General features: G+C 41.2%; 1 protein-coding gene across 3 annotated transcripts in view; it reads right to left on the reverse strand.

The window, feature by feature from the left end:
• LOC126359055 (toll-like receptor 2) overlaps nucleotides 1–26,785 on the reverse strand; it is a 209,681-nt gene that overhangs the window by 69,470 nt on the left and 113,426 nt on the right. For all 3 annotated transcript variants that reach the window (XM_050007601.1, XM_050007602.1, XM_050007600.1), the window contains 2 exons: nucleotides 19,987–20,148; nucleotides 4,955–5,298 (listed from right to left, as the gene is read on the reverse strand). In XM_050007601.1, coding sequence (XP_049863558.1) covers nucleotides 4,955–5,298; nucleotides 19,987–20,148 — 506 coding nt within the window. The remainder of the gene's footprint in view (nucleotides 1–4,954; nucleotides 5,299–19,986; nucleotides 20,149–26,785) is intronic.

The raw sequence follows: 26,785 nt of genomic DNA on the forward strand, positions 1-26,785 counted from the left end.
ATGGGGGGGGGGGGGAACCCGGACCTATGAGGGGGAAAAGGGGGGAGGAGAGAAAAGAAAAAAAGGGGGATCCGATGGAGGGAGGGGGGACATAACTGGGGATCTGGGCAGATGCGAGAAGGAGTGGGAAAGGCAGTGGAGGGGAGAGCAAACAGGACTTGGGAAAGAGAAGGAAGGCAGAGAGAGGGTAGGTGGGGAAAAACATGATGGGAGGGGGCGAAGAGGGAGCCTGGAGAGGGGACAGAGGAATGGAGGGGGAGGTGAGGATCAGAGTTGATAGGAGGTATAAATGGAACGGAGAGAGGGCATCACCCAGGAGGGGGAATCGACAGAAGCAACATTGGGAAAGGAGATGAAGGTTGTAGAGGTAAAGGGGAGGGGGGATACAATGGTTAAGGCGCAGCAGAGGGCGGGGGTTGTAGAGGAGAGGAGCAACCAGAGGATGAGGGGCATCAAGACGGCAGAAGGTATAGAGGATGCACATATGTTTGAGGAAAAAGAGCAAATGGGAAAAAGGAATCAGGTTGTAGAGGAACTCTCTGATTGGGAGTTCTGAGTATTAATTAGTTAGAATTCCTTATGAATTGTGGGATCAGCAACAGACGTGCAAATTGATTCATTTCAACAGTTATCAAACTGTTGGTAATGTAATACATTTGTATGTTATCATCCTCTTTTAAAACACGAGTGGCGTTCAATTAAGTACGGCAACAATTTTTTTCCCGGCCAGTTTCGGTTGTAAAGACATGGAATTTGTTGTAGAATGTCGTGGCATCTTCTCACTTCAAGAAGTTTCGATAGGTGGCAGCGCTACAAGTAGCCTTCAAAATGGTGTCTATTGCAGAGGTGTATTCCAAACAGAGAGCTCTCAATGAGATTCTTCCGGCGGAAAAGCAGAGCATCATATTCAAAGGTGCTTGCAGAATGTCTTCGGAGACCTGGCAGTAAACAAAAGCATTTTTAGTCGTAGGGTGAGGCGTCTGTCGTCATTGCAACAAGTCACGCAAACCTGTTCAATCTGCCATCTGACAACCGTCGCACACAGCTGTGACTCCTACAATGTTGGAATGTGCGGACACTATCATTCGAGATGATTGATGCATCACAGTCAAACGCCTCGCCGCACTATTGGGCGTTTCTCTTGGTAATACTAACAAACTCGTCCACCAGTTGAGGTGGAGGCTTTCCAGCAGCCTAGTAGAAGACCATAAAGATCAACGTAGGATGATGATGATGATGTTTGGTTTGTGGGATGTTCAACTGGGCGATCATCAACGCCTGAAAAAAGTCCAAATTTTTCAAAGTGCGTTTTATTTTTCACAATCCAATCTAGTCACTCTCACAAATTATGATGAAATGATGAGGACAACACAAACACCCAGAACCCAGGCAGAGAAAATCCCCAGCCCGGCCGGGAGTCAAACCCGAGACACCGTGATCCAGAGGCAGCAACGCTAGCCCCTAGACCACGAGCTGTGGACAGAAGCGAATGACTATCTATGTTCAACGAGACTGATAATGACATTTTTTCTAAACATCGTCATGTGTGATTAAATATGAGTTCATCTCTTCAAACCAGAAATAGAACGGCAATCCGTTGAGTACCGTCACACCACCTTTCTCCGAAGAAAAAGTTCAAAGCCTTATTCTCATGCAGTGATGTCATGGTAACGTTCTTCCGGGTCTTTGAAGCGGTTATTCTGTTTGATGTTCTTCGTCATGGTGCAACGAACAACTCTGAAGGACATTGTGCTATTCTCAGGAAACTGAGGAAAGACTTCAGTGTGTTCGTCGCAACAAAAATGCAAACGAACTTCTACTTCTACATGACAACGCAAAGCCTCAAAAAATCCTACGCACCCGAGAGGAGCTTACACAACTTCATTGGAATGTTTAGAGAACGAGATTTTCACTCTGCAGAGGAGTGTGCGCTGATATGAAACTTCCTGGCAGATTAAAACTGTGTGTAGGACTGAAACTCGAACTTGGGAGCTTTACCTTTCACGGGCAAGTCCTCTATCATCTGAGCTACCCAAGCACGACTCACGACCCGTCCTCACAGCTTCAATTCTGTCAGTACCTCGTCTCCTACATTCCAAACTTCACAGAAGCTGTTCTGCGAAACTTGCAGAAACTATCACTCCTGGAAGAAAGGATATTACAGAAAGATGACTTAGCCACAGCCTGGGGGATGTTTCCAGAATAAGAGTTTTACTCCGCAGCGGAGTATGTGCTGATATGAAACTTACTGACAGATTAAAACTGTGTGCATTCTGGAAACATCCCCCAGGCTGTGGCTAAGCCATGTCTCTGCAACATCCTTTCTTCCAGGAGTGCTAGTTCTGAAAGGTTCGCAGAAGAGTTTCTATGAAGTTTGGCAAGTAGGAGACAAGGTACCGACAGAACTGAAGCTGTGAGGAGGGGTCGTAAGTCGTCCTTGGGTAGCTCAGATGACAGAGCACGTGAACGCGAAATTCAAAGGTCCCCAGTTCGAGTCTCGGTTCGGCACACAGTTTTAATCTGCCAGGAAGTTTCATTGGAATGTTCTTCCTCATCCATCCTACTAGCGGATCTCGCACCTTCCGACTTCTCTTTGGGCCAATGAAGGATGCACTCAGCGGAAGCAGTACTTGGATGACAGAGGTTAATGATGCAGTAAGACGTTGGTTCCGACGTCGACAAGTAGAGTTGTATCCTAGAGGCCCTTCCAGCAAGGTGACGTAACGTCGTCGCATTTTGTTTTGTAGTTAATATATACTATGGCGTATTGGAATCCTGAATAATACCAACTTGATTTTCAAAAAATGCGTCGCATTCCTTATTGAACGTCTCTCTTAATGATTTTAGGACAGTTTAACTTGATAGTGCAGTGATTTTGGAGTACTAGTGATTTATAAATGGTATGCCTGCTAAATTATCATTACCCTTTCACAACCCCTTGCCCTTACACTCCACAGCCTTTGCTCCTGGTAATGACACTACTTTTTTACATTTGTGTGTGTGTGTGTGTGTGTGTGTGTGTGTGTGTGTGTGTGTGTGTGTATGTGTGTGTGAGTTTCTTAAATATGTCTTTCATTCGCTAGGTAGAGCGAGTGCTAGTTCCAGTAATAATCCTTTGTAGACTAGCCAAATAAAAAGCGAATTGGTACTGGCCCTGAGGGATTATTTTAGAAGGGTTTCCTGGTCTTCCATTTGCCTTATAACCAAGGATTATTCCCCAAAAAACAGTTTTGGTAGACAATAACTATTTCTAATTTAATTCTGGGTCAATATGTTCCAGAAGAAAAATGAAAACCTTCTGTATCTAAAATATAGAGTGCACAGAGTAAATTTAGTGGCTTAGTTGGGACATTGGGACAAAACTTTTCTTTATTCTAAACAGTGGAATGAGACCCACCCCATTATTCCGAAGCGGCTCTGTCTAACTATTTATTAGGCAATGTGGTATTAGTATAAAGGAATTCCCAATTAGAAATGTACAGAAGCGTACTACTAGCTCCTGCATTCCCAGAACTTGATCAGAACCGAGGAATTCCGAATACGCAAAACCAGTTCTTCAGAATGTTGCCCAGTGTTCCATTCACAAATAAAAATTTGTGTGCATATCTTTCTTTCCGAACTAGTGTGATCATGGCAGGCTGCTGTAGCACTTCTACGTTTTTAGCCAGATATCCGAACAGACTGGCAGTGAGACAAAGCGTGCGTGTTTGTCATACAGTACCTTTCATTCCATGCCCCTAAAGGCAGAGTAATGACTCAAGACAGTCAACCACCTATCAGTCAAATATCAAACGATCTGGTAGAGGGGCATACGGAGTCCCAAATGAGTATATGTATGAGTGAATTTCCAGGCAGAGCATTTGCCTTACAACCAAAGGAAACCTCGAGAAACCTTAGTCAGACCTCTTGGGTACCGAACTGTTTTTAATTTCAGGGACAATATGTCTCAGTGAAATAATATGGACAGGTGTAATTGGTTCTGTGCATACCGATTGTAGTCTAGGACTTGTTTGATGTGTATGCCGGTAGTGTTTCTCTAGGTGAACGAGTGTGTAGAATAGCTATCGTGTCTATTCTGGAGCATCAAGGAAACAGTTCCGTGAGGTATGAACACCAGAGAGCAGCTACTTGATGACTGCTGCGGCTTTACATACCAACAGAATGTGGTACAGAAAATTTAAAGCTTGAAAGTAATAACTCAGTCATATTCGTCGCGAGAGAATAGCAACTGTGCTGATATTTAAAACAATTCTAGTATATCATTTATTCTTCAGTGCCAGCTGCAAATTTTTTTAATACCTTAGTTCCGATCTCTCTGTATCATCTTCGGATCTAATAATCGAGTCAGCATCCCGTCTTGTCTACATCAGAAATGATATATGAGAAATATTTTAAATTAGTGATAGCATTAATATCAAATGTAGAGCTAGATTACAACGTACATATGTAAATTTTTTCCACAGGAAATAGCTATATGAAATTTAGTTCTTTCCTTGATTGACAAATTCAGCACGTCTTACGTTATCTATTGAGCTATAAATCATAAAATGACAAACAAATTGTAACGACTCTCTTACACTGATTCATAGTTTGGGAAATGGACGACACCACGTCCATTGCGCTTACCGGTAAAGTTCTTCCACCTCCAGGATTCATCAACTGGCTACCTAACGTAAAAGAGCCAGTGCGTCACTCCGATGTAGATGACCTTGGCCACGAGAAGCGAGTCCTGCCGTTAGTAGTGAAGGTCTGAAAAAACAGCCGAGATCGAGCGTTGACTCCGCACCTTCACGGCTCCAGAGGTGTTTCAGCCACAGCGATAGAGCGTCTTGTTCGAATAACTGCTTATTTCTTCACGCCATAATGTTTGCTAAGCCTGCACAGGCATACCAGCTACGTGTACATGGTGGATTACATGCCTTTATAAAGTTACACAAATGAAGAAGCGCCTTACCTTCGCTGACGCTACTGATGTTGTCGTCGGGAAGACTCAGTTCACGCAGCGTGGGCATTATAAGGAGAGGTTTCTCCAGCTGGCCAATCGTCATATCCGCCAGCTTCAGCACTCTCATGTGCAGATCAGGGGAGAGGTGTTGTGTTAGAAAACTGACTGGGATGGCGGTCAGTAAATCTGAAGAGCCCAACGACAGATGTGTCAACTCAGCTCCCAGTTCACCCACAAAGCGCCGCAACAGGAACGGCCAGAAGTCGTCGTTGGTGAACGTCCAGTTGTAGGCGGCATGGATGATATCCGTCAAGAAGATGACCTTCTCGATACAGTCTTCTTTTAGTCGTTGCCTGCAACACCAGTAAGCGCAGCTAACTTTCCACAAACAATCATTTTAATGGCTGACGGGAGAGAGGGGGAAGTCTTTTGTACGGAATCTGAAAGGACAGAAATGCTATCAATAAAATGACTACTTGTCCAAAGTCGTTTCCTGTTTGTGAATTTACCAGTGAGCAAGTCATTCATTAGAATTTTCTACTACTTCCAGCCGGAAGCCAAAGATATTGGCTTTGTGCAGACATAACTGGATGTTTCAGGTGGTACTAGCATAGCCAACGGAAGCAAAGTTTTAGAGCGGCATGCTCTCCACTACAAAGATTAAATTCTAGAAACGATTTCTGAAGCTTTGACTAAGCCGTTTCTACGCAAAATCTTATTTTCAGCAAGCGTGCTGTAGCAAGGTATCCACAAGAACTCCAGTGACATTTAGATAGTGGGAGGGGTATTTGCAGAACTTAATGTGTGAGTATGGGTACAGTTCTACCGAGATGTTTCAATGACAAAGAGCATTCTTCAGTAAAATCAAGCTTCTTGTTTCCACTTCTGGTAAGGAGGACAGTGCTAATCGGCCTTGAAGTTGCGTGTGTGTTCCATATTTTCTGTTATTTATCTACTTAATGAACCAAGACTAGATAACTTAAGGCCTACATTAATAAATGTCTCGTTTCTTTCTCTTACCTTAGGGAGCGGCTGTAGATTTTCAGTGACTTCCTCTAACAGTTAAATGGTTCAAATGGCTCTGAGCACTATGGGAATCAAATTCTGAGGTCATCAGTCCCCTAGAATTTAGAACTACTTAAACCTAACTAACCTAACGACATCACACCCATCCATGCCCGAAGCAGGATTCGAACTTGCGACCGTAGCGGTCTCGCGGTTCCAGACTGTAGCGCCTACAATCGCACGGCCACTCCGGCTGGCTAACAGGTAACTGATAGGTGTTGTTGTTGTCCTCCTTAGATGCAAGGCTGCAGTAATGCTTTTCTCTCCGCTAGTCTATACTGTGCAAGTCTCTTTACCTCTGAATAATTACTGCAGCCTTCATTCGTTTGAACCTGCTTACTGTGAACAACCCTTGGTCTCCCCCAACAACTTTTGCCTCTTGTACTGCTCTCCACTCCCAAATTCACGATCTCGGGATGGCTTTTTTTAATCAGGTTGTGCCAATAGAGTCATTATCTTTTCAGCTGTACGACATATTCATGTAATTTAAGTATTCTCTTATTGCCGTAACTGTTTGCCATCCAAATTTAACTTCCTTAGAGCACACCTTGATAAAAATACAGCTTACAATGTGTGATAGATGAAACATTGAATAAAAATCTAATTTTATTTCGTTTATACAGAATGTTTAAAAAAAGTGTCAAATTTTCCCCCACCAGGTCGAATTAAAGCAAGACATCAAAGCTGTGTTGAGGTGTGATGCTCGATTTGTTCCAGGTAGTTTCGATCAGCAATATGGAAAATCTTCGTGAATTCAAGTAGGGGTCCCCGACGTGCTTTACGCAATGCACTCTTGAAGAAGTTTTGAGAACTGTCACTTGTGGCCAGCTGAAGAACGATTGTACTGCCACAACATACCTTGCGAGTTAGGACCATGAAGATAAACTAAGAGAAATTAGGTCTTGTACAGTGGCATATAGAGAGTCGTTTTGTCCCTCGCTCTATTTGGGAGTGGAACAAGAAAGGATATTACTGCTAGTGGCACGTGGTATTCTCCGCTATGTACCATGCAGTACCTTGCAGAGAATGTATATAGATGTAGCTAAACAAATACCTGCTGAAATATGGGCCGTTTTACTTTTGAGGACAATACAGTTGCATTTAACACTCCATGGCACACTGAGTCATATGCGAGATTTTTTTCCCTCCGATCGGTCCCGTAATCGAAACAGCAGTGCAACTCAAACATATTCTATTTGCAACATTTAGCTACACCTTCCAGCTACTTCTTTACGTAGTCACTGGTCCGATTTAGATATTTGGTACCAACTCTCCAATACCATTGTTATTGAAGGCAGGCGCCTGTGATTTCCGCCAATTCTCTACAGTGGACCCCATCTTGTTTTCTGTATCAAAATGCTATGAGGATATACCAATGGTTCTTGCGAACGAATAGGTGAAAAGCACAGGGAGCCAAATCTGAGCTCTATGTTTGGTATCAAACACTTCCAATGCGAAACGCAGCATCTGCAGTATGCACCCGAGAGCTGTCAAGAATAGGGAAACACGTGACAGTTATGTTATGTGAGCTCCATGAAATCAGTCGAAATTTCTCAGCTGGGCATCTTCACGTGCTCATTGTGCACTCAGAATTAAGAAGTGCAACATAGTGTGATAGACGGGCATACTAGAGACACTGGACAACATACCTGTATAAAGCTTCACTAGACTTTCACTGTGGTTATCCGAGGCTGTAAGAAAAGAAAGCCGTCTTGTAACATAGCATTTCGTTATATCACTGCTTTACTTGGCACCCAAGTCGCAGGTAACGTAATGAGTTCGATTCTGGCATGCTGAGCCAAGTGTAATATAATTACTGATTAATTGGGGCTCTAGCAGCTATAACAATGTTTATTTATTACCATGTTACACCGACATGTCTCGATAAGTAAAATGAGACAACTGTTATTAGGCTGAAGCTTCCTGGCCGATTAAAACTGTGTGCCCGACCGAGACTCGACCTCGGGACCTTTGCCTTTCGCGGGCAAGTGCTCTACCATCACTATTAGTCTATTAAATGTTAATATTTGGACTAACGAAATTTATATTTATGTCTTTCTAAATTTTGTGATCCGACCGCGTTTGGCACTGGTATATAACTGTGTCTGGTGGAATCTTACTTTGATGACATTTATTTCTCTAAGTTTGGAAACTGCCGTAAAAAAGTCTGCAAATCAGTAAGTTTTCTATATCGTCTTCTTCGTCCGCTGAAACGTTCAAGACACATACAGGGTTTTCCAGGTCTTTGATACCTGGAGATGTGGTGTAACTGGGATGTGTTATTTCAGTCGTTTGATGCATTACGTTTGTGGGTAACGAGTTTTTTTTTTTTTAAATAACGGAGATCTACTCTCCTTTGTTTCTTATCACAAATTGCTGTTTTCATGTAAGTCTCTTTCGACACCAACTGTCACATTGCAGTTTACTTATCTCTTACCCAGCCTGTATTCTCAGTTTGAATTAAACTGTTACGAACACGTATCTACCTAATATTCAGCACTTCCTCAACACGCTTAACTATGTCATTCTTTCTACACACATTCAATATCGCTCCTTTCCCTGCTCCTCTGCAGCTGCCTCCACTCTCACTGTACCTTCTACATCTACATCTACATCCATACTCCACAAGCCACCTGACGGTGCGTGGCGGAGGTTACCTTGAGTACCTCTATCGGTTCTCGCTTCTATTCCAGTCTCGTATTGTTCGTGGAAAGAAGGATTGTCGGTATGACTCTGTGTGGGCTCTAATCTCTCTGATTTTATCCTCATGGTCTCTTCGCGAGATATACGTAGGAGGGAGCAACAGACCGCTTGACTCTTCGGTGAAGGTATGTTCTCTAAACTTCAAGAAAAGCCCGTACCGAGCTTCTGAGCGTCTCTCCTGCAGAATCTTCCACTGGAGTTTATCTATCATCTCCGTAACGCTTTCGCGATTACTAAATGGTCCTGTAACGAAGCGCGCTGCTCTCCGTTGGATTCTCTTCTATCAACCCTATTGGTACGGATCCCACACTGCTGAGCAGTATTCAAGCAGTGGGCGAACAAGCGTAGTGTAACCTACTTCCTTTGTTTTCGGATTGCATTTCCTTAGGATTCTTCCAACGAATCTCAGTCTGGCCTCTGCTTTACCGACGATCAATTTTATATGATCATTCCATTTTAAATCATTCCTAATGCGTACTCTCAGATAATTTAAGGAATTAACTGCTTCCAGTTGCTGACCTGCTATATTGTAGCTAAATGATAAGGGATCTTTCTTTCTATGTATTCGCAGCACATTACACTTGTCTACGCTGAGATTCAATTTCCATTCCCTGCACCATGCGTCAATTCGCTGCAGATCCTCCTGCATTTCAGAACAATTTTCCATTGTTACAAGCTCTCGATATACCACAGCATCATCCGCAAAAGCCTCATTGAACTCCCGAAGTTATCCACAATGTCATTTATGTATATTGTGTTTGTTTGTGCGTCACGACCAGTCTGCCGCCCGATCCTGAGTGTTTGTGCACCGCAGAAAAGCAAAGACGGTGATTTATCTAAGAAGAGGCACCACTTTATTTTCTGCGGATCGTACCACAGTGGTTCACCGCAACTTTTCATAGGCGAAGGGCGACGGATTGGTGGAGGAGATCCGGTAGCATGGCGCCGCCGTCACTGGATCTGAATCCGTTGGATACCTGGTTTTGGAGACATTTCAAGGCATTGGTATATGCTTAAGCCATTGACAATGTGCAAACGCTACAGGAGCGCGTGACAGATGAATATGACGCGATTCGAATGTAGCCAGGTGTGTTTGAAAAAGTGCGCTATTCACAGCGAAAAAAGCTGAAATATGTGTAAGGATGCATGGTGACCACAAGCATCTCTGCCTATTGTGTCTATTTCTTCACAACAGGCTGACAGCAAAGAGACGACATGGTGGTATATATCTGAACAGATACTGATTTCCGGATAATTTATGGGAACTAATCGTATACGTTTGACCTGTACCACCTCCTGTAGGAATATCTGACGCTCTTACAAAAAAAAAAAAAAAAAAAAAAAAAAAAAAAGCATGTTGCATGATTTCACCTGAGCACTGCCGGCAACTGAGCTTATAGAGAATTTTTGCTCTGCGTAAACAGAACAGTGGCAAATCAATTACCTCTTCCTTGGATCTATTCTACCTATTCCGTTAATTGAGCTGAGTAGAGGTCTCAGACTAACGAACATACTCGAAAGTTCATCGAGACAACGTTTCGAAAGCAGTCCCCTTTGAGAAATAATTACAGTCATAGTGTTGTTCCAAAAAGCAAAGTGCTACCTCAGTACAAATGTTTCACGGAATTTTGGTTGGATAGTCCCACACGCATTCACTATTGGCTTCCTCATATTCTTCTTTTTGTGTCAGCTTACATAACAATTCTCCACGAAGATCAAGAGCTTCGCACGTATATTCTTGTATTTTCTGTCAGCTTACATCACCATTCGCCACAATTTTACACCTAGTTAACAATTTCGAACAATGTTGGAAATTCCAAAGAGTTTTCGTTCACTTTAGCTCCCAGAGACCCGTGGTCATTTTGTAATATCGTTAAACATTCTATGTCCATGCCGGTCTTCAAATTTTTATTCTCCAGAATTTCCCGTCATCAATCCATCCATTTTCTGCCGTATTCCGACAAAATCTGACACTCAGCATTACTTTGCACCTCTGATATTGTACTTTTCTCGCCGTCTTCTATCCAGATAACTAGTATCTTGCTCTACCACGATATGTACAGATTCGACTGGTTCTCAGTGGCGTTTGAGACCTACAGGGCACATGTTTTCGGTATGAAACGTATCTTCATTTGGCTTTACTGACATAATTACGTTCCAATATAGTCTCGTAGATTATTTTTCTGCAGGTAACGCCGTATCAACGACGAATTCACCGTCCCCCCTCCCCCCATCCCCCCCCCCCATCTTCCCTTCCACCTCTCCGTTCCTCGCGTTCAGGGAGGAGTTAATAGCCCCAAGTGAAAGGCTGAGAAAACTGGTTCCCCTGACGTTTCTGTGCGAAGGTGACGACCTTTTTGCCACATAATATATACCTTCCGAGGTCATTCTCAATCGTGACGCACAATGTTTCGGCGTTGGCGTATCCCTCACCAGTGTACCGGCGTTCTTCGAGACTCATCTGCCTTCCATGAAAATTGTAACCTTTAATTTCAATTCACAATCTAAATTCGACCTTTACTCGGAAGTGCATTTACTGGTCTCTTTCCTGTCGTAGCAATTATGTAACACTAGAGAATTCTCTATGTTTTTTGTTCGTATGTTGTTTCGTTTTGAACAGAAACAAACGAAGTTCTTATGTTCTCAATCCATACAATAGTCAGCTCGCCATACGTTGTTACTTTAGCTCGTATGTTATCTGCTTGAAACTGTGAACTTCCTCGTGCATATTTTCTGTGTTCAGTACGACCGACCAACGTTTGTGCAGGGGACCAGGTGCACTTACGTTTCTTAACAGTCCTTCAGAAGGACATTTCTCTCCTGTGATATTAAAGACTTCTTCATTGGTCATTGTGCACTTCCATAAGATCCTTTGGACTCTTGTTCATCACACTGCCTCAGACGTGTGTAGCCGTTTTTTATGTAACTCCCCTACCGTCGATTTCTCTGTACCATAGACTGCAAAATTTTAAACCAAAAATTTACTTAGTTTTTCCTGGTGTTTAAAATAATTGGTTAAAATGTTGAATCCTGATTCATCTTCTGTAATTCTACGTTTAATCTCCTGGTAGAATCTGCCTTTCTGAGTTATTTAGCTACATAAGTACTTAAAAAAGTTGTTTTTTTCACATACTCTGCAACCACATATGTTTTTGCTACTATTGACTCCAAGAGTTCAGTTTTCTTCTTACCTCAGTCTTGGCGGAAGCTGTTAAAATGAGCTGTGAATTAGCTTCAATTAATAAAGTAAACAGCCATCAGCTGATTGGTTGTTTCCTTTATTAATCGATTCATGTTAATTATTTCATGTTAAATTTTCCTCGAAAAGAAATAACTCATTACTTCCTTAACTTCTTGAGAAATATGATCAGGTTTTGGATGATAGTGCTAGAATGTCTTGAGATCCAAACTTTTTATGTTTTCCCCCCCGTGTACAATAATTCCATCAACCTAGGTATCTTTAGTTTGGAGTTTTCATCAATAGAGTAGTTGTTAAAGGAAAAAGTGTGTACTCTCACAGTCCTGCAAAACTGCTGTTTTCCCGTCTCGGCAACACAACTCCATAACCTCTTATACCAGTCTACATTGTCCAATAAATTTTAGATCAATCAATTCTACAAATAATTATTTCCCAATATTAAGCATTTTGTCACATGGTATTAATAAGCTAATTATAGATTTTCTAGTCACTCTGTATTTACTACATCCACAGTAATATTATTATTCAATGGAGTTTTGATTAATCTTGATTAAAATCTTCGTCAGAACGCCCGAATCGTTATGGTTAGTGTACGATAGTTTTCATACTATGCGATAAAGCCATTTTGGGCATCGTCTGAGGACAGATTTTTTAAATCTTATAACCTTTTGTCATGGATACCACGTATGAGTTCATAAGGAGCAGCTTATTGAAACTTCCTGGCAGATTAAAACTGTGTGCCCGACCGAGACTCGAACTCGGGACCTTTGCCTTTCGCTCTGAACTACCGAAGCACGACTCACGCCCGGTACTCACAGCTTTACTTCTGCAAGTATCTCGTCTCCTACCTTCCAAACTTTACAGAAGCTCTCCTGCGAAGGTAGGAGACGAGATACTGGCAGACGTAAAGCTGTGAGTACCGGGCGTGAGTCGTGCTTCGGTAGCTCAGAGCGAAAGGCAAAGGTCCCGAGTTCGAGTCTCGGTCGGGCACACAGTTTTAATCTGCCAGGAAGAGTCATATCAGCGCACACTCCGCTGCAGACTGAAAATCTCATTCTAGCAGCTTAGTGTTTCATCACTTAATGGTTCGATCATTTCTCCCGTTAGTGCATGTCAACTGTTTTTTTGTGAGTTTGGTTTTTTTAATTACTTTATCAGTTTCTTCACTAAGCATTTTCGGTCCAAGTTCACGATGTGATGCAGATCTTGCGTCATGCATTAAGCCATCCTTCATTCCAAGCCCTGCATATAATGTCTGATGGTATCTGTTACGCCTAGTGAGGCTGCCCATTGTTAAGGGATAGGAGCTACATTCTGGGAGACAGATGCTTGTATCCCTGTCTGTCTATCCTAATTAGGTCTGCTTGATTCACTTCACGCAAATGGCGGCGGTGGTTCCATTGAAACTAAGACGGCAGATTACCTTCATCAGTCTTTCGCAATCCGAGCTCCAGCTGCCTCACTAATGAATTTGTTGTCTACAGGACAATAAATTCTGATCTTTGTTTTACTATTCTTTCTATTGTTGTGCCTTTCGTTCTTAGAACGGTGTATTGTGCGGTTGAGAGACTCTCTGTGCCATTCTCCTCATCACATTTCACAGTTTAAACCTACTCTCTCATGACATTCTGCTGTATCTTAAGATGAAGTCTCTTCACATATTTGTCACAAGTTCAAGTTTCTCTTATGTTTTCAAATCAACAAATCATGTTAATATTTGCACCATAGATCAGCGGAGCAATTAATTTGCGATTTTCATCATTATTTTATTCTAAACACATGTATGGTATCTTCACCAGGTTCTTATGTTGTCTTATGGAAATTTAGTTCATTCTCTCAAGAGATGCTATGTTCACAGCCTATGTTGGTAAGTATAATCTTTGTATCCTGAAAACTCTTCCGTTGGACCATGTTTGCATAAAAACAATATAGGTCTGTGGATCCACTTTGAAGCAAAAGACTTCTATTTTATTTTCTTCCCCAAACTAGTTTCAGCGACAATATCACATCGACAGTAGGGTTTTCTTTCTTCTAGAGCATGGAACATTACCGTCGTTGCAGGCATTACAGAACGCTATTACAGGTGAACTGTTTGGTTCCGGATGCTATATTGTCTGAATTGTCTCATAGTACATTCTTTTAACTTGCAGCATGGTTTCTACGTTTGTTGCCATGTTTTAGACATATTCTGTGTGTTTTGGTACGATTTTTTTGGCATACAGCATGTCATCTGCAACTGTATGAGAGGTTGTTATTAACCGATATGAATATGTGAACTTACATAAGTCCGTGATATACGTGGGGAATTGTGGTAGTTTTGTGGACGCAGTTTTGGTGGGCACTGGGCTGTTACATAATATGTCCTCTACCCACGTTAGTTGGTCGACTTGTAGCTGCTTTAAAGTCATAGAAAAACATAACTTTTACACCTTGACCGTAATTCAAAATTCTACGCCATCTTGCTGTTCGAGTGTGTTGCGAGGTGTAATGCCTATCGCGAGGTTTTGAAAATTGTAGCGGGAGTTCTGACGACTTTTGTACTTTATATACAGGGTGTTACAAAAAGGTACTGCCAAACTTTCAGGAAACATTCCTCACACACGAATAAAGAAAAGATGTCATGTGGACATGTGTCCGCAAACGCTTAATTTCCATGTTAGAGCTCATTTTAGTTTCGTCAGTACATAATGTACTTCCTCGATTCACCGCCAGTTGGCCCAGTTGAAGGAAGGTAATGTTGACTTCGGTGCTTGTGTTGACATGCGACTCATTGCTCTACAGTACTGACATCAAACACATCAGTACGTAGCATCAACAGGTTAGTGTTCATCACGAACGTGGTTTCGCAGTCAGTGCAATTTTTACAAATGCGGAGTTGGCAGATGCCCATCTTATGTATGGATTAGCACGGGACAATAGCCGTGGCGCGGTACGTTTGTATCGAGACAGATTTCCAGAACGAAGGTGTCCCGACAGGAAGACGTTCGAAGCAATTGATCGGCGTCTTAGGGAGCACGGAACATTCCAGCCTATGACTCGCGACTGGGGAAGACCTAGAACGACGAGGATACCTGCAATGGACGAGGCAATTCTTCGTGCAGTTGACGATAACTCTAATGTCAGCGTCAGAGAAGTTGCTGCTGTACAAGGTAACGTTGACCACGTCACTGTATGGAGAACGCTACGGGAGAATCAGTTGTTTCCGTACCATGTACAGCGTGTGCAGGCACTATCAGCAGCTGATTGACCTCCACGGGTACACTTCTGCGAATGGTTCATCCAACAATATGTCAATCCTCATTTCAGTGCAAATGTTCTCTTTACGGATGAGGCTCCATTCCAACTTGATCAAATTGTAAATTTTCACAATCAACATGTTTGGGCTGACGACAATCCGCACGCAATTGTGCAATCTCGTCATCAACACAGATTTTCTGTGAAAATTGTTGGTGATGTCTTAATTGGGCCCCATGTTCTTCCACCTACGCTCAATGGAGCACGTTATCATGATTTCACATGGGATAGTCTACCTGTGCTGCTAGAACATGTGCCTTTACAAGTACTACACAACATGTGGTTCACGCACGATGGGGCTCCTGCACATTTCAGTCGAAGTGTTCGTACGCTTCTCAACAACAGATTCGATGACCGATGGACTGGTAGAGGCGGACCAATTCCATGGCCTCCACGCTCTCCTGACCTCAACCCTCTTGACTTTCATTTATGGGGGCATTTGAAAGCTATTCTTTACGCAACCCCGGTACCAAATGTAGAGACTCTTCGTGCTCGTATTGTGGACGGCTATGATACAATACGCCATTCTCCAGGGCTGTATCGGCGCATCAGGGATTCCATGCGACGGAGGGTGGATACATGTATCCTCGCTAACGGAGGACATTTTGAACATTTCCTGTAACAAAGTGTTTGACGTCACGCTTGTACGTTCTGTTGCTGTGTGTTTCCATTCCATGATTAATGTGATTTGAAGAGAAGTAATAAAATGAGCTGTAACATGGAAAGTAAGTGTTTCCGGACACATGTCCACATAACATATTTTCTTTCTTTGTGTGTGAAGACTGTTTCCTGAAAGTTTGGCCGTACCTTTTTATAACACCCTGTATGTCTCATTGTGTGATGGAGATGTGATTTGGTGTGTGTGTGTGTGTGTGTGTGTGTGTGTGTGTGTGTGTGTGTGTGTGCTTGCGTGTGCACGCGTTCGTGTATGCACATGTGCCCTGTATTGAATCTCTTAAAGCAGTAAATAGTGTGTTCTTCTAAAGTGTTTCCTGTTACTACGTTTCTGCCCCCAATACAGCCTTTTGCAATTAAAAATTTTTTTTATTCTTTGTTTTCGGTGTAAATTATTGCTGTGTTTCGGAATGAGCAGATGAGTTTCGATGTTAGTAGGGTGGTAGCTTTTACTTATTATCCTGCGAAAGTGGTATTTTGTGCTGTCGCTCTTCAGAGTTCTCATGTGCTCTCTTCCTTGTGCTCCGTGTACCTAGTTTGGAAGTTTATGGTTGTTTGTATGACGTTTTGTGATTAACAGGATCTGCATGTAAGGCGGTAAAGTTCTACATTGCTGGATTTGCCTGAGATTCTAATGTCTGATTTTAGCCTTTGTTGAAATATGTTGTTTATTTTGAACGATAGTGGGATCCTCCGCTTCTTCAACGTGTTTCCAGTTGTATGTGCTATGGTAGTGTTTACCATTTGCTTCATTTTCTGATGTGATGTGGTGTGCTGTGTTGTCTCTGTATTCTGCCTCTGTATTTTCAGCCACATTGGTTGTGTTCTTGAGTGGGCGGTAACTGTCATTATTTTCCATTTCTACGTTCTTGCTGAATTTGGTTAGTGTATCAGTTTTTGTATTAATTTCAACAGCAATTGGTCTGATTACTTAATTCATGTGTGTGTGTAGTTTTCAGGTTTAAGAAGTGTTCAGTTTATCCTGTAGAGCACGTGTCTGAAACTGGTATACTTATGAGATGTTAGGTGGCTCGATGAGCTATGGATAACTTTGCTTGTGGCTGTAGGTTTTCCGTAGATGGAAAACTGAGTTAAACAGGAGAACTGGGACATATTCATCTTAGAAGTAGAAATGGTAGTCATGGACGACAGTAATCGGCATATAAAATGATGAAGTATTTGAATAAAGAGACAAAAATATTATGACCATTGAAATGATAAGTACCTTAGAGTAGTTAGACTACTATAAGATGCTTTGAACAAATCAGTATCGAGCAAATAGAAACTTAGGAGAACAAGTTGTAACACCTGAAGAGAACAAGGAAGTAAGTGTATAGACTAGAGTTGCGCTCCACCAAAACTATGATTTGGTAGTTTTGGAACAGTACATAAATAACAGAGTAAATGGAAGGATTACTGGAGTATTAGTAGCATTGGTAGAAATGTGTCAGAGAGAAACTGGGATCCAACGACTTCTCTTTGTTTACCGTCGGTGTATTTTACAAGTAATTAGAACCACATGTTGTTTAGGGTTAGTCCAGTGAGTATCTTATGTCGTTACAAAATAAAAATTGAGTTTAATAAGTAATAAAAGTAACTGCATGCATAACGTCTGCGCTTTTATATAACGAAAGCAAATACATCTGTTGCAAGTTCAGCTCACATACACAAACACAAGAAAATCTCTATAATTATTGTTGATATTTAGTACTCAAAAGAACGTTCTGAATCATTACGAAAAGCAAGAGTTTTCTAGTATTATTGATAAGTACTAAAGCTGTTTAGCAATAGGAGATACATATTTTAATTGCACTTGGCCAAGTACTGATGTAATGTTTGATATGTTTTTGTTTTGCGTTTTATAATTTTACTTTTTCTAGGGAAATTTCGTTTTCTGGCTCAATACCATAAATCTATATTTCTTTATTTTTATTACATTACTCTGTTACACGTTCCAAATCAACTATTTTTAATAAAACATCAATCAAATATTTAAAATGTCAGTTTTGCTATAAATATTGTTCATTTTTAAGTGACAGACCAGTGAATAACTATGTAGATAACAAATGTTTCCCAGGTTATGCCGCCATTTATATACCTTCACTCATTATGCAGATGGTTCACTCCTTCTGGTTCCTAGAGGATTATAGTAAGATATTGATCGCATTCACAAGTAAAGCCATCGAAATGAAGTAACGCTCGATAGATGTGCAACACACCTAACGCACAGGTAACGGATTAAGATCTTAGCTGACCAAACATGTTGGGAAAACTAACTTAGAGTACGCTTACTTATAATAGTCTACAGTAGCTTATGGTAGTCTTACAACACTAGAAATGACAGAATGAGAGGATGCTTTGAGAAAAATGAAAAACCAGGACGTAACAACACGAACACTCAATTGAGTGAGTTGGAATTTGCTTTTATTAAACCTTGGTTCATTTCTTTCAACATAATATGCTGGATAACAAAAGAAATTCTAGACATCTGGAAATTAATCATAGTAAAACTTACATTTAAGAAGAGAGATAGAAAATTATGAGAATTATATGGGAATTCCTTTACACAAAACTGTAAATAGAATATTTTCGTAGATAACAACATAAAGAGGCGCAGTAATTTTATGAAAAATGTTGTTGAAGGAGAAAATTGGTTTCAGAAAGAGTAAGTCTCAATTGATGACACATTTGTCATTAGACAAGTAACTGGAAAGTGTACAATAAACCCCTCTGATGTCTGTTTATTGTTTGAAAGTTCTTAACAATGGAGATAGAAAAATACTGCGAGGAATATTAGTCTGGAGATAGATATCACACCAATACGAATAATACAACACTCTAAAGCTGCTATTTATGCAGAAGAGAATGTTAGAGGGACAAGAAATTTAGGATTATGACAAGGATGCAGTTTTTGTCCCATACTTTGTAGTATCTTTGTTCATGATATTTTGAGACAATGACTAAAAGAAATGGAGTTTTATGTCTATAATCTTTAATAATGAACTCATAATATTCTTTTCTGATAACCAGTTTCTAATAGCTGACAGTCACATAAAAACAAAATGTTTAAAGGTCAAGAGCCGGCCCGAGCAGAATTATAAATAATATCAAGAAAGAAGAGAGAGCGAATAAATTCAGAGTCTTTGTAAATACCATCTCCATCACAAATGAGAAGCACATACCGGAAAAAAATCGAAAATATTGTTATATTAATAAGGTGACATTCAAATTCTGAATAAAAAGGTGGGGAAAGGAACTCTAATGAAGTTCTATAAAACAATGGCAATATCGTCTGTACTTTTAGATAGTGAGACTTGGTCAGTAATAGCTGAAAACGCGTAAGTACAGCTGTGTACAGTCTGATACGACAAGGAATATAACAATCAGACAAGAACTAGGACTACAAGCGTAAACGAACAGATCAAACTATGTATAAATATAAGTAATGACTTTTGTGTTTTCGTCACAACAGTTAATGAAAACAGAATACCAAAGTAATAATGAATTATTGACCAACAGAGAAAAGATCAGTAGGTAGTTCAAGAAAGAGAAAGAAAAATCTAACAGAAACTAACCACAGAAACAGAGGCACTGAGTAAGAGCACGTAACAGGCAACTGTACACTGGTAAAAAAATGGAAGAAAACTGTTACCCATTTCATGGAAAGAAATTAAAGAACATCCGATGTGGTAAAAGAGGCAACAGCGAATCCAGAGACTTTTACCACTGAAGATAAATGCATATTTAAGTTTCCCGTTAATACAAAAGTGATATGTAAAACATCAATCTACTTCATATAACCGAAGAGACGTAAAGTTTTGTTGACTTTTCGTTTTTATGCAAGGTAAACTTCTGTTACCGTGTACCATCGTGAGAATTCTCAATGAAGTATATCCTCGGTGAGCCAACGCATATAAGCAGGCGGAAGAATTAATTTTCTGCAAGACAATGTGGACGACGCGGTTGCGAGCAGAGTGTTGTAAAAATCGTACTTTACAACGAAATATCATAACTGAAGCATAGTTTCCCAAAAAAATAGAACTAAAAAATACCGCATAATGTTTCTACGGAAGTGATTATGAAAACACACTATTTGACACTGTACCTGAATAAACCACGGCAGTGGGAATGAACGTAGATCTTAGCAACGGGAAACTTCTTTGTGAAGTTGATACGTCCATAACTATCGTCCGAGAATAAGGAGATGAAGCTGAGGAAACCAGCTGCCAGTACCCCAACCGTGTGGCCTTCTGGTATGTCCTTGGACCTGCAAGAAAATAGGAATAGCTTCTGAAAAGGACTGAAGCTTGCTGAATTACATATACTGTTACAGGCTAACTCCAATTAGTAAACAACGTTATATTTCCCTGTGGGGACAGAATTTGAATATATTTGTCAACCTAAAGAATTAGACTAATGGGCAACGAAACATAAACGATTTCTCACGTTCTATTGATTTTCTTGTGACAGAGAGATAAATGATCTCATTTGATCAACAGCGTATGTATCATCAGCGTATGTAGCAAAGTTGCACAGTGATCTGCTTATTAGCACACAATATCTGTGCTGTAATATGCCAATAAGTGCCTGTTATACACACATACTGTTAAAAATACGAGGCCTGAATCACCTGTAATACTGCGAAATTCCTCCTAAACCCCTTACATTACAGTGAAAATGTAATTATCACAGAGTCACAAAGAGGTAGCTCAGTAAAACAAAGTAACTACTAATACGTCGTTTAACATAGCTTTAAGTTATTTTGCGCTGAGCTACTTCACCCTGCAATAATTTAGTTGTAGTTATGGCACATGCCCTTCAGTACATACTAATACTGCATAAATGTCGACACAAAATGATTTATGTTTGAATACAGTAGTAAATTATGTTAAGAGCAACCATTTATAATATCAAAGTAAAAAAAAAATTGAAAACAAGAATGACTTCCATGTCATGTGAATAATTTCCAGCTTATGTTGCTACATATTTAAATGAGAGTTTCGGAATAACTTGAAGTTTGCCTACTAACAACTATACTTACTTGTAAACCTGTTAGTGGTCACCATTCTACATAGTCCCCTCTGGTATGTATGTGCCTCATCTGTTGTTACTCACTATTCTACATAGTCCCCTCTGGTATGTATGTGCCTCACCTGTTGGTGCTCACTATTCTACATAGTCCCCTCTGGTATGTATGTGCCTCACCTGCTGGTGCTCACTATTCTACATAGTCCCCTCTGGTATGTATGTGCCTCACCTGTTGTTACTCACTATTCTAATAGTCCCCTCTGGTATGTATGTGCCTCACCTGTTGGTGCTCACTATTCTACATAGTCCCCTCTGGTATGTATGTGCCTCACCTGTTGTTACTCACTATTCTACATAGTCCCCTCTGATATGTATGTGCCTCACCTGTTGTTACTCACTATTCTACATAGTCCCCTCTGGTATGTATGTGCCTCACCTGTTGTTACTCACTATTCTACATAGTCCCCTCTGGTATGTATGTGCCTCACCTGTTGTTACTCACTATTCTACATAGTCCCCTCTGGTATGTATGTGCCTCACCTGTTGGTGCTCACTATTCTACATAGTCCCCTCTGGTATGTATGTGCCTCACCTGTTGTTACTCACTATTCTACATAGTCCCCTCTGGTATGTATGTGCCTCACCTGTTGTTACTCACTATTCTACATAGTCCCCTCTGGTATGTATGTGCCTCACCTGTTGTTACTCACTATTCTACATAGTCCCCTCTGGTATGTATGTGCCTCACCTGTTGGTGCTCACTATTCTACATAGTCCCCTCTGGTATGTATGTGCCTCACCTGTTGTTACTCACTATTCTACATAGTCCCCTCTGGTATGTATGTGCCTCACCTGTTGTTACTCACTATTCTACATAGTCCCCTCTGGTATGTATGTGCCTCACCTGTTGTTACTCACTATTCTACATAGTCCCCTCTGGTATGTATGTGCCTCACCTGTTGTTACTCACTATTCTACATAGTCCCCTCTGGTATGTATGTGCCTCAGCGATCCTCGTGTCTAAGCATACCTCTGGGAGTGGCCTTAGCACGCGTTCTTTCTTTCTCTCTTTCCTTCTTTTTTTTTTTAATTTCTCCTGTATACATATCCATACATATATTTTTTAAAGTTTCTGTAAATTGAATTTTATATATGCCTATCATCATCTATAATGGAAGAAACACTTTTGTGGTCTGTTGACGTTATTTTGATAATCAGAGCTTCTACTTTATCTTATAGACCGACAGTTAACCTGTTGCCTTTTAGATATTATATGTGCAATCGTAATAACTGAAGTTTATAAGTTTTGGTAAGTTTCAGTTGTTTGCATATCACAGTCAGACTGTCTGCCGTCGCTCTCTATCTCGAAAACGGGGGCATCTGAGAACGACATGAACGGCTGGGCCTTCCTCTTCATATTCACAGACTGGTGTGTTGCTACATCCCACCCGCTGCAAATGTTTGAGATATGGACCGTGAGGTGCTAGTAGTTCGCACAGTAGGGCCGATCTCACGAAGTCTGAGCCTGTCACTGGTGCTTCGTAACACATTGTAAAGCCACTCCGCAGTGCTTCTATTGTCCCAGTCAGACTGCCATTCATCTAACATCCAGGCTCGTACTTATATCAGTAATATGAGTTCCTGTGATATCGTACATACTATCGTATTGTCAACGCCCCAACCAATACAGCGCTGCCCTGTAACGAATCACAATATCCGTCGGACATACCCCGACAATAACTAGTAATCCCTCGACCGGTGCAGTGTCCAACGCACAAGTGATCCTCCGAAGTACGCTCCGCAGAATTCGTCGCAGTATTGTTTTGTAGTTGCCTAGTCGAAGGCAGAGGTTCAGGGTACTCTCTTGTCCTTGGGATGGGAAACTGACCCTCAATCAGCAATGATCGACGGCATGAGGTATACAGAAATCAATGGAAACCACTGCACTGAAGACACGCAACGGACACAGGACATGTGTCCTGTAGTTGAAGAAGTGTCATGATGATCGCTCCATTGGAAAAAGATTTCCGAAATAGTCCCCCATTCGGATCTCCAGGAGGGGATTACCAAGGGGAAGGTTACAACGAGAAAAAGATTGAATAATCAACGAAAGGATAATGTTCTACGAGTCGGGGCGTGGAATGTCAGAAGCTCTAATATGGTAGGGAAGCTAGAATATCTCAAAAAGCAAAATACAAAAGCTCAATCTAGATATAACAGTGTCAGTGAAGTGAAATGGAGAGAAAACAAGGATTTCTGGTCAGACGAATATAGGAAAATATCAGTAGCAGCATAAAACGGGATAACAGGATGCCAGCCGCCGTGGTCTCGTGGTTCTAGGCGCGCAGTCCGGAACCGTGCGACTGCTTCGGTCGCAGGTTCGAATCCTGCCTCGGGCATGGATGTGTGTGATGTCCTTAGGTTAGTTAGGTTTAAGTAGTTCTAAGTTCTAGGGGACTAATGACCACAGCAGTTGAGTCCCATAGTGCTCAGAGCCATTTGAACCATTTGATAACAGGAGTAGGATTTGTTACGAATAGGAAGAGAGGGCAGAGAGTGTCTTACTGTGAATAGTTCAGTGAATGGGTTTTTGTTACCAGGATCTACAGCAAACCAACATCGACAACGGTAGTTCAGGTATACATGCCGAAGATGAAGAAAAAATGGTTCAAATGGCTCTGAGCACTATGGGACTCAACTTCTGAGCTCATCAGTCCCCTAGAACTTAGAACTACTTAAACCTAACTAATCTAAGGACATCACACACATCCATGCCTGAGGCAGGATTCGAACCTGCGACCGTAGCGGTCGCGTGGTTCCAGACTGTAGTGCCTAGAACCGCTCGGCCACTCCGGCCGGTGAAGGTGAAGAGACAGGAAATTATATGAGGATATTAAAATAGTAATACAGTACGCAAAAGGAGATGAAACTAATACTCATGGAGGACTGTAATGTAGTTGTAGAAGAAGGAGGACAAGAAACGGTTACAGGAGAATACTGGCTTGGGACAAGTAATGAGAGAGGAGAAAGACGAACTGAGATCTGTTATAAATTCCAGCTACTAATAACTAATAATCTTTACAAAAATCACAAGAGGAGGACGTATACTTGGAAAAGTCTGGGTGATACGGAAAGATTTCAGTTAGTTTACGTCTTGGTCAGAGAGAGGCTCCAACATTATATAATGGATTGTAAGGCCTACCCAGTAGCAGATACAGATTCAGATCACAATGTAGTAGTGATGAACAGTTGGCTGAAGTTTAAGAGATTAGTCAGGAAGAATCAATACGCAGTAGGGTAGGGAAGTACTAAGGATTGACGAGATACGCTTGAAGTTCTCTAAGGCAATAGATACAGTAAAAATGAAGAGTTCATTAGGCAGTACAGTTAAAGAGGAATGTATTTCCTAAAAAGAGCAATCACAGAAACTGAAAAGAAAAACATAAGTATAAAGAAGGTAACTGCGACGAACCCTGAGCAACAGAAGAATCAGTTCAGTTGATCGATGAAAGAAGAAAGTACAAAAATGTTAGGGAAACTCAGGAATACAGAATTAAAAGTCACTGACGAATGAAATAATTAGGAAGTGCAGGGAAGCTAATACGTTATGGCTGCATGAGAAATGTGAAGAAATAGAAAAAGAACTGAATGTCGGAAGGACTGACTCAGCAAAACAACCTTCGATGAAACTGAAAACAACGCTGGTAACGTTAAGAGTGCAACGGTAATTCCACTATCAAATACAAAGGAGAGAGCGGACAGGTGGAAAGAGTACACTGAAGGCCTCTGTGAGGGGTAATATTTGTCTAATGTGATAGAAGAAGAAACAAGAGTCGATTTAGACGAGATACGGGATCCAATATTAGAATCGTAATTTAAGAGAGCTTTGGAGGACTTAAAAGATCAAATAGGGCAGAAGGGGCAGACATCTTTCCACCTGGATTTCTAAAATCATTGTGGGAAGTGACAACAAAACGACTATTCACGTTAGTGTGTAGAATGTAGGAGTCTGGCCACATACCATCTGGCTTTCGGAAAAATATCATCCACACAACTCCGAAGACTGCAAGAGCTGACAAGCGCGAGAATTATCACGCAATCAGCTTAACAGGTAGTGCATCTAAATTACTGACAATAATGGTACACAGAAGAATCGAAAATTTTGCTACTTATAATGGAAGCCTAAAGAAAAATCAAAAGACATTAAAATCATTTGTCGACCTGGATGAAGCTTTCGACAACGTTAAATGTGCAAGATGTTTGAAATTCTGAGGAATACAGGGGTAGGCATCAGATGGAGACGAGTATTTCAAGGTGAATGGATGTGATACAATTCGCTGATGAAATTGCTATTCTGAGTGAAAGTGAAGAAGAATTACATAAGCTGTTGAATGGGATGAACAGTCTAATGAGTAAGTAATGAAAAGTAGTAGAAATGAGAACACCGAGAAACTCAGCATCAGGTTCGATGGTCACTGATGTAGATTAAGTTATTCAATTCTGCCAGCTAGGAAGCTAAACAACCAATGATGCATTGAGCAAGGAATATATCACAAGCAGACTAGCAATAGGAATAGAATCTACTAGTGTCAAACATAGACATTAATTTGAGGAAGAAGTTTCTTAGAATATACGTCTTGAGCACAGCAGTGTACGGTTGTGAAACATGGACCGTGAGAAAACCAGAAGAGAAGAGAATCGTATCATTTGAGGTGTGGTGCTACAGACTAATGTTGAAAATGAGGTGGTCTGATAAAGTAAGGAATGAGGAGGTCCTGCGCAGAATCGAAGAGGAAAGGAATATGTGGTAAACACTGATAATGAGAAGGGGTAGATGAAGGGAGATTGGAATGCATCGAGCAAATAGTTTGTGCACGTGGGTTGCAACTGCTGCCTAGAGATGAAGAGGGTGGCGCAGGAGAGTAATTCGTGACGGGCCACACCAAACCAATCAGAAGACTGATGACAGAAAAAAGGCGATGCGCGCAAAAGCTGGCAGCGGATCCCACTATGGCGCTGAAGATAGCTTCGTGATATGACCGTACCACATGCAACGGTAATTTACCGTCAGCAGTTCCAGCACGGGCAATCTTACGAATAATTTGAGCCGTTTTCTTAATAATAAATTGTACATGTTCTAGAAAGTTTGTTACCTCGTCGTGAAGAATACGTAAACATCTACAAATAATGCTGCGTTTTACAGGGATTCCGTCAAGCCTCAGGGACGAGTTTCTGGCAAGAGAAAATCTTTGCCTTAGAAATATGTTTCTACATTTACATATATACTCCGCTAGCCACCAAGCTGTGAGTGGCGGAGGGCACAATTCGTGCCAAAGTCATATCCCCCCCCTCCTCCACTGTTTCACTCGCTGATCGCGCGAGGGAAAAACGACTGTCTGGACGCCTCAGTACTAGCTCGAATTTCCCTTATCTTTCAGTGGTGATCATTGGGCGATTTGAAAGTTGGTGGTAATAATATATGCTCTATATCCTCTGTGAAGATCGGATTTCGGAATTTAGTGAGCAGACCCTTCCGTTTAGCGCCCCGTCTGTCTACAAATGTGTCCCACTTTAAAATTTCTATGAGATTCGTAACTCTCTCGTGATGTCTAAATGTACCAGTCATGAATCTTGACGCTCTTCTTTGGACCTTCTCAATCTCTTGAATCAGACCCAACTGGTTAGGGTCACATACAGACAAACAATACTCTAAGACTGGACGAACTAACGTATTGTAAGTTATTGTTGTTTTATGAACTGTTATAGTCAGTTTGTTGCACAAATGCTGTACCTGAGCTAACACATCATTCGTCTTTTCCTCAAGTCTCGCACTGGAATCTGCCGACACAACTGCTAGTATATCATGTGTTTGCGCA

This window comes from Schistocerca gregaria, chromosome 1, assembly GCF_023897955.1.
Source record: "Schistocerca gregaria isolate iqSchGreg1 chromosome 1, iqSchGreg1.2, whole genome shotgun sequence".
Lineage (NCBI taxonomy): Eukaryota > Metazoa > Arthropoda > Insecta > Orthoptera > Acrididae > Schistocerca > Schistocerca gregaria.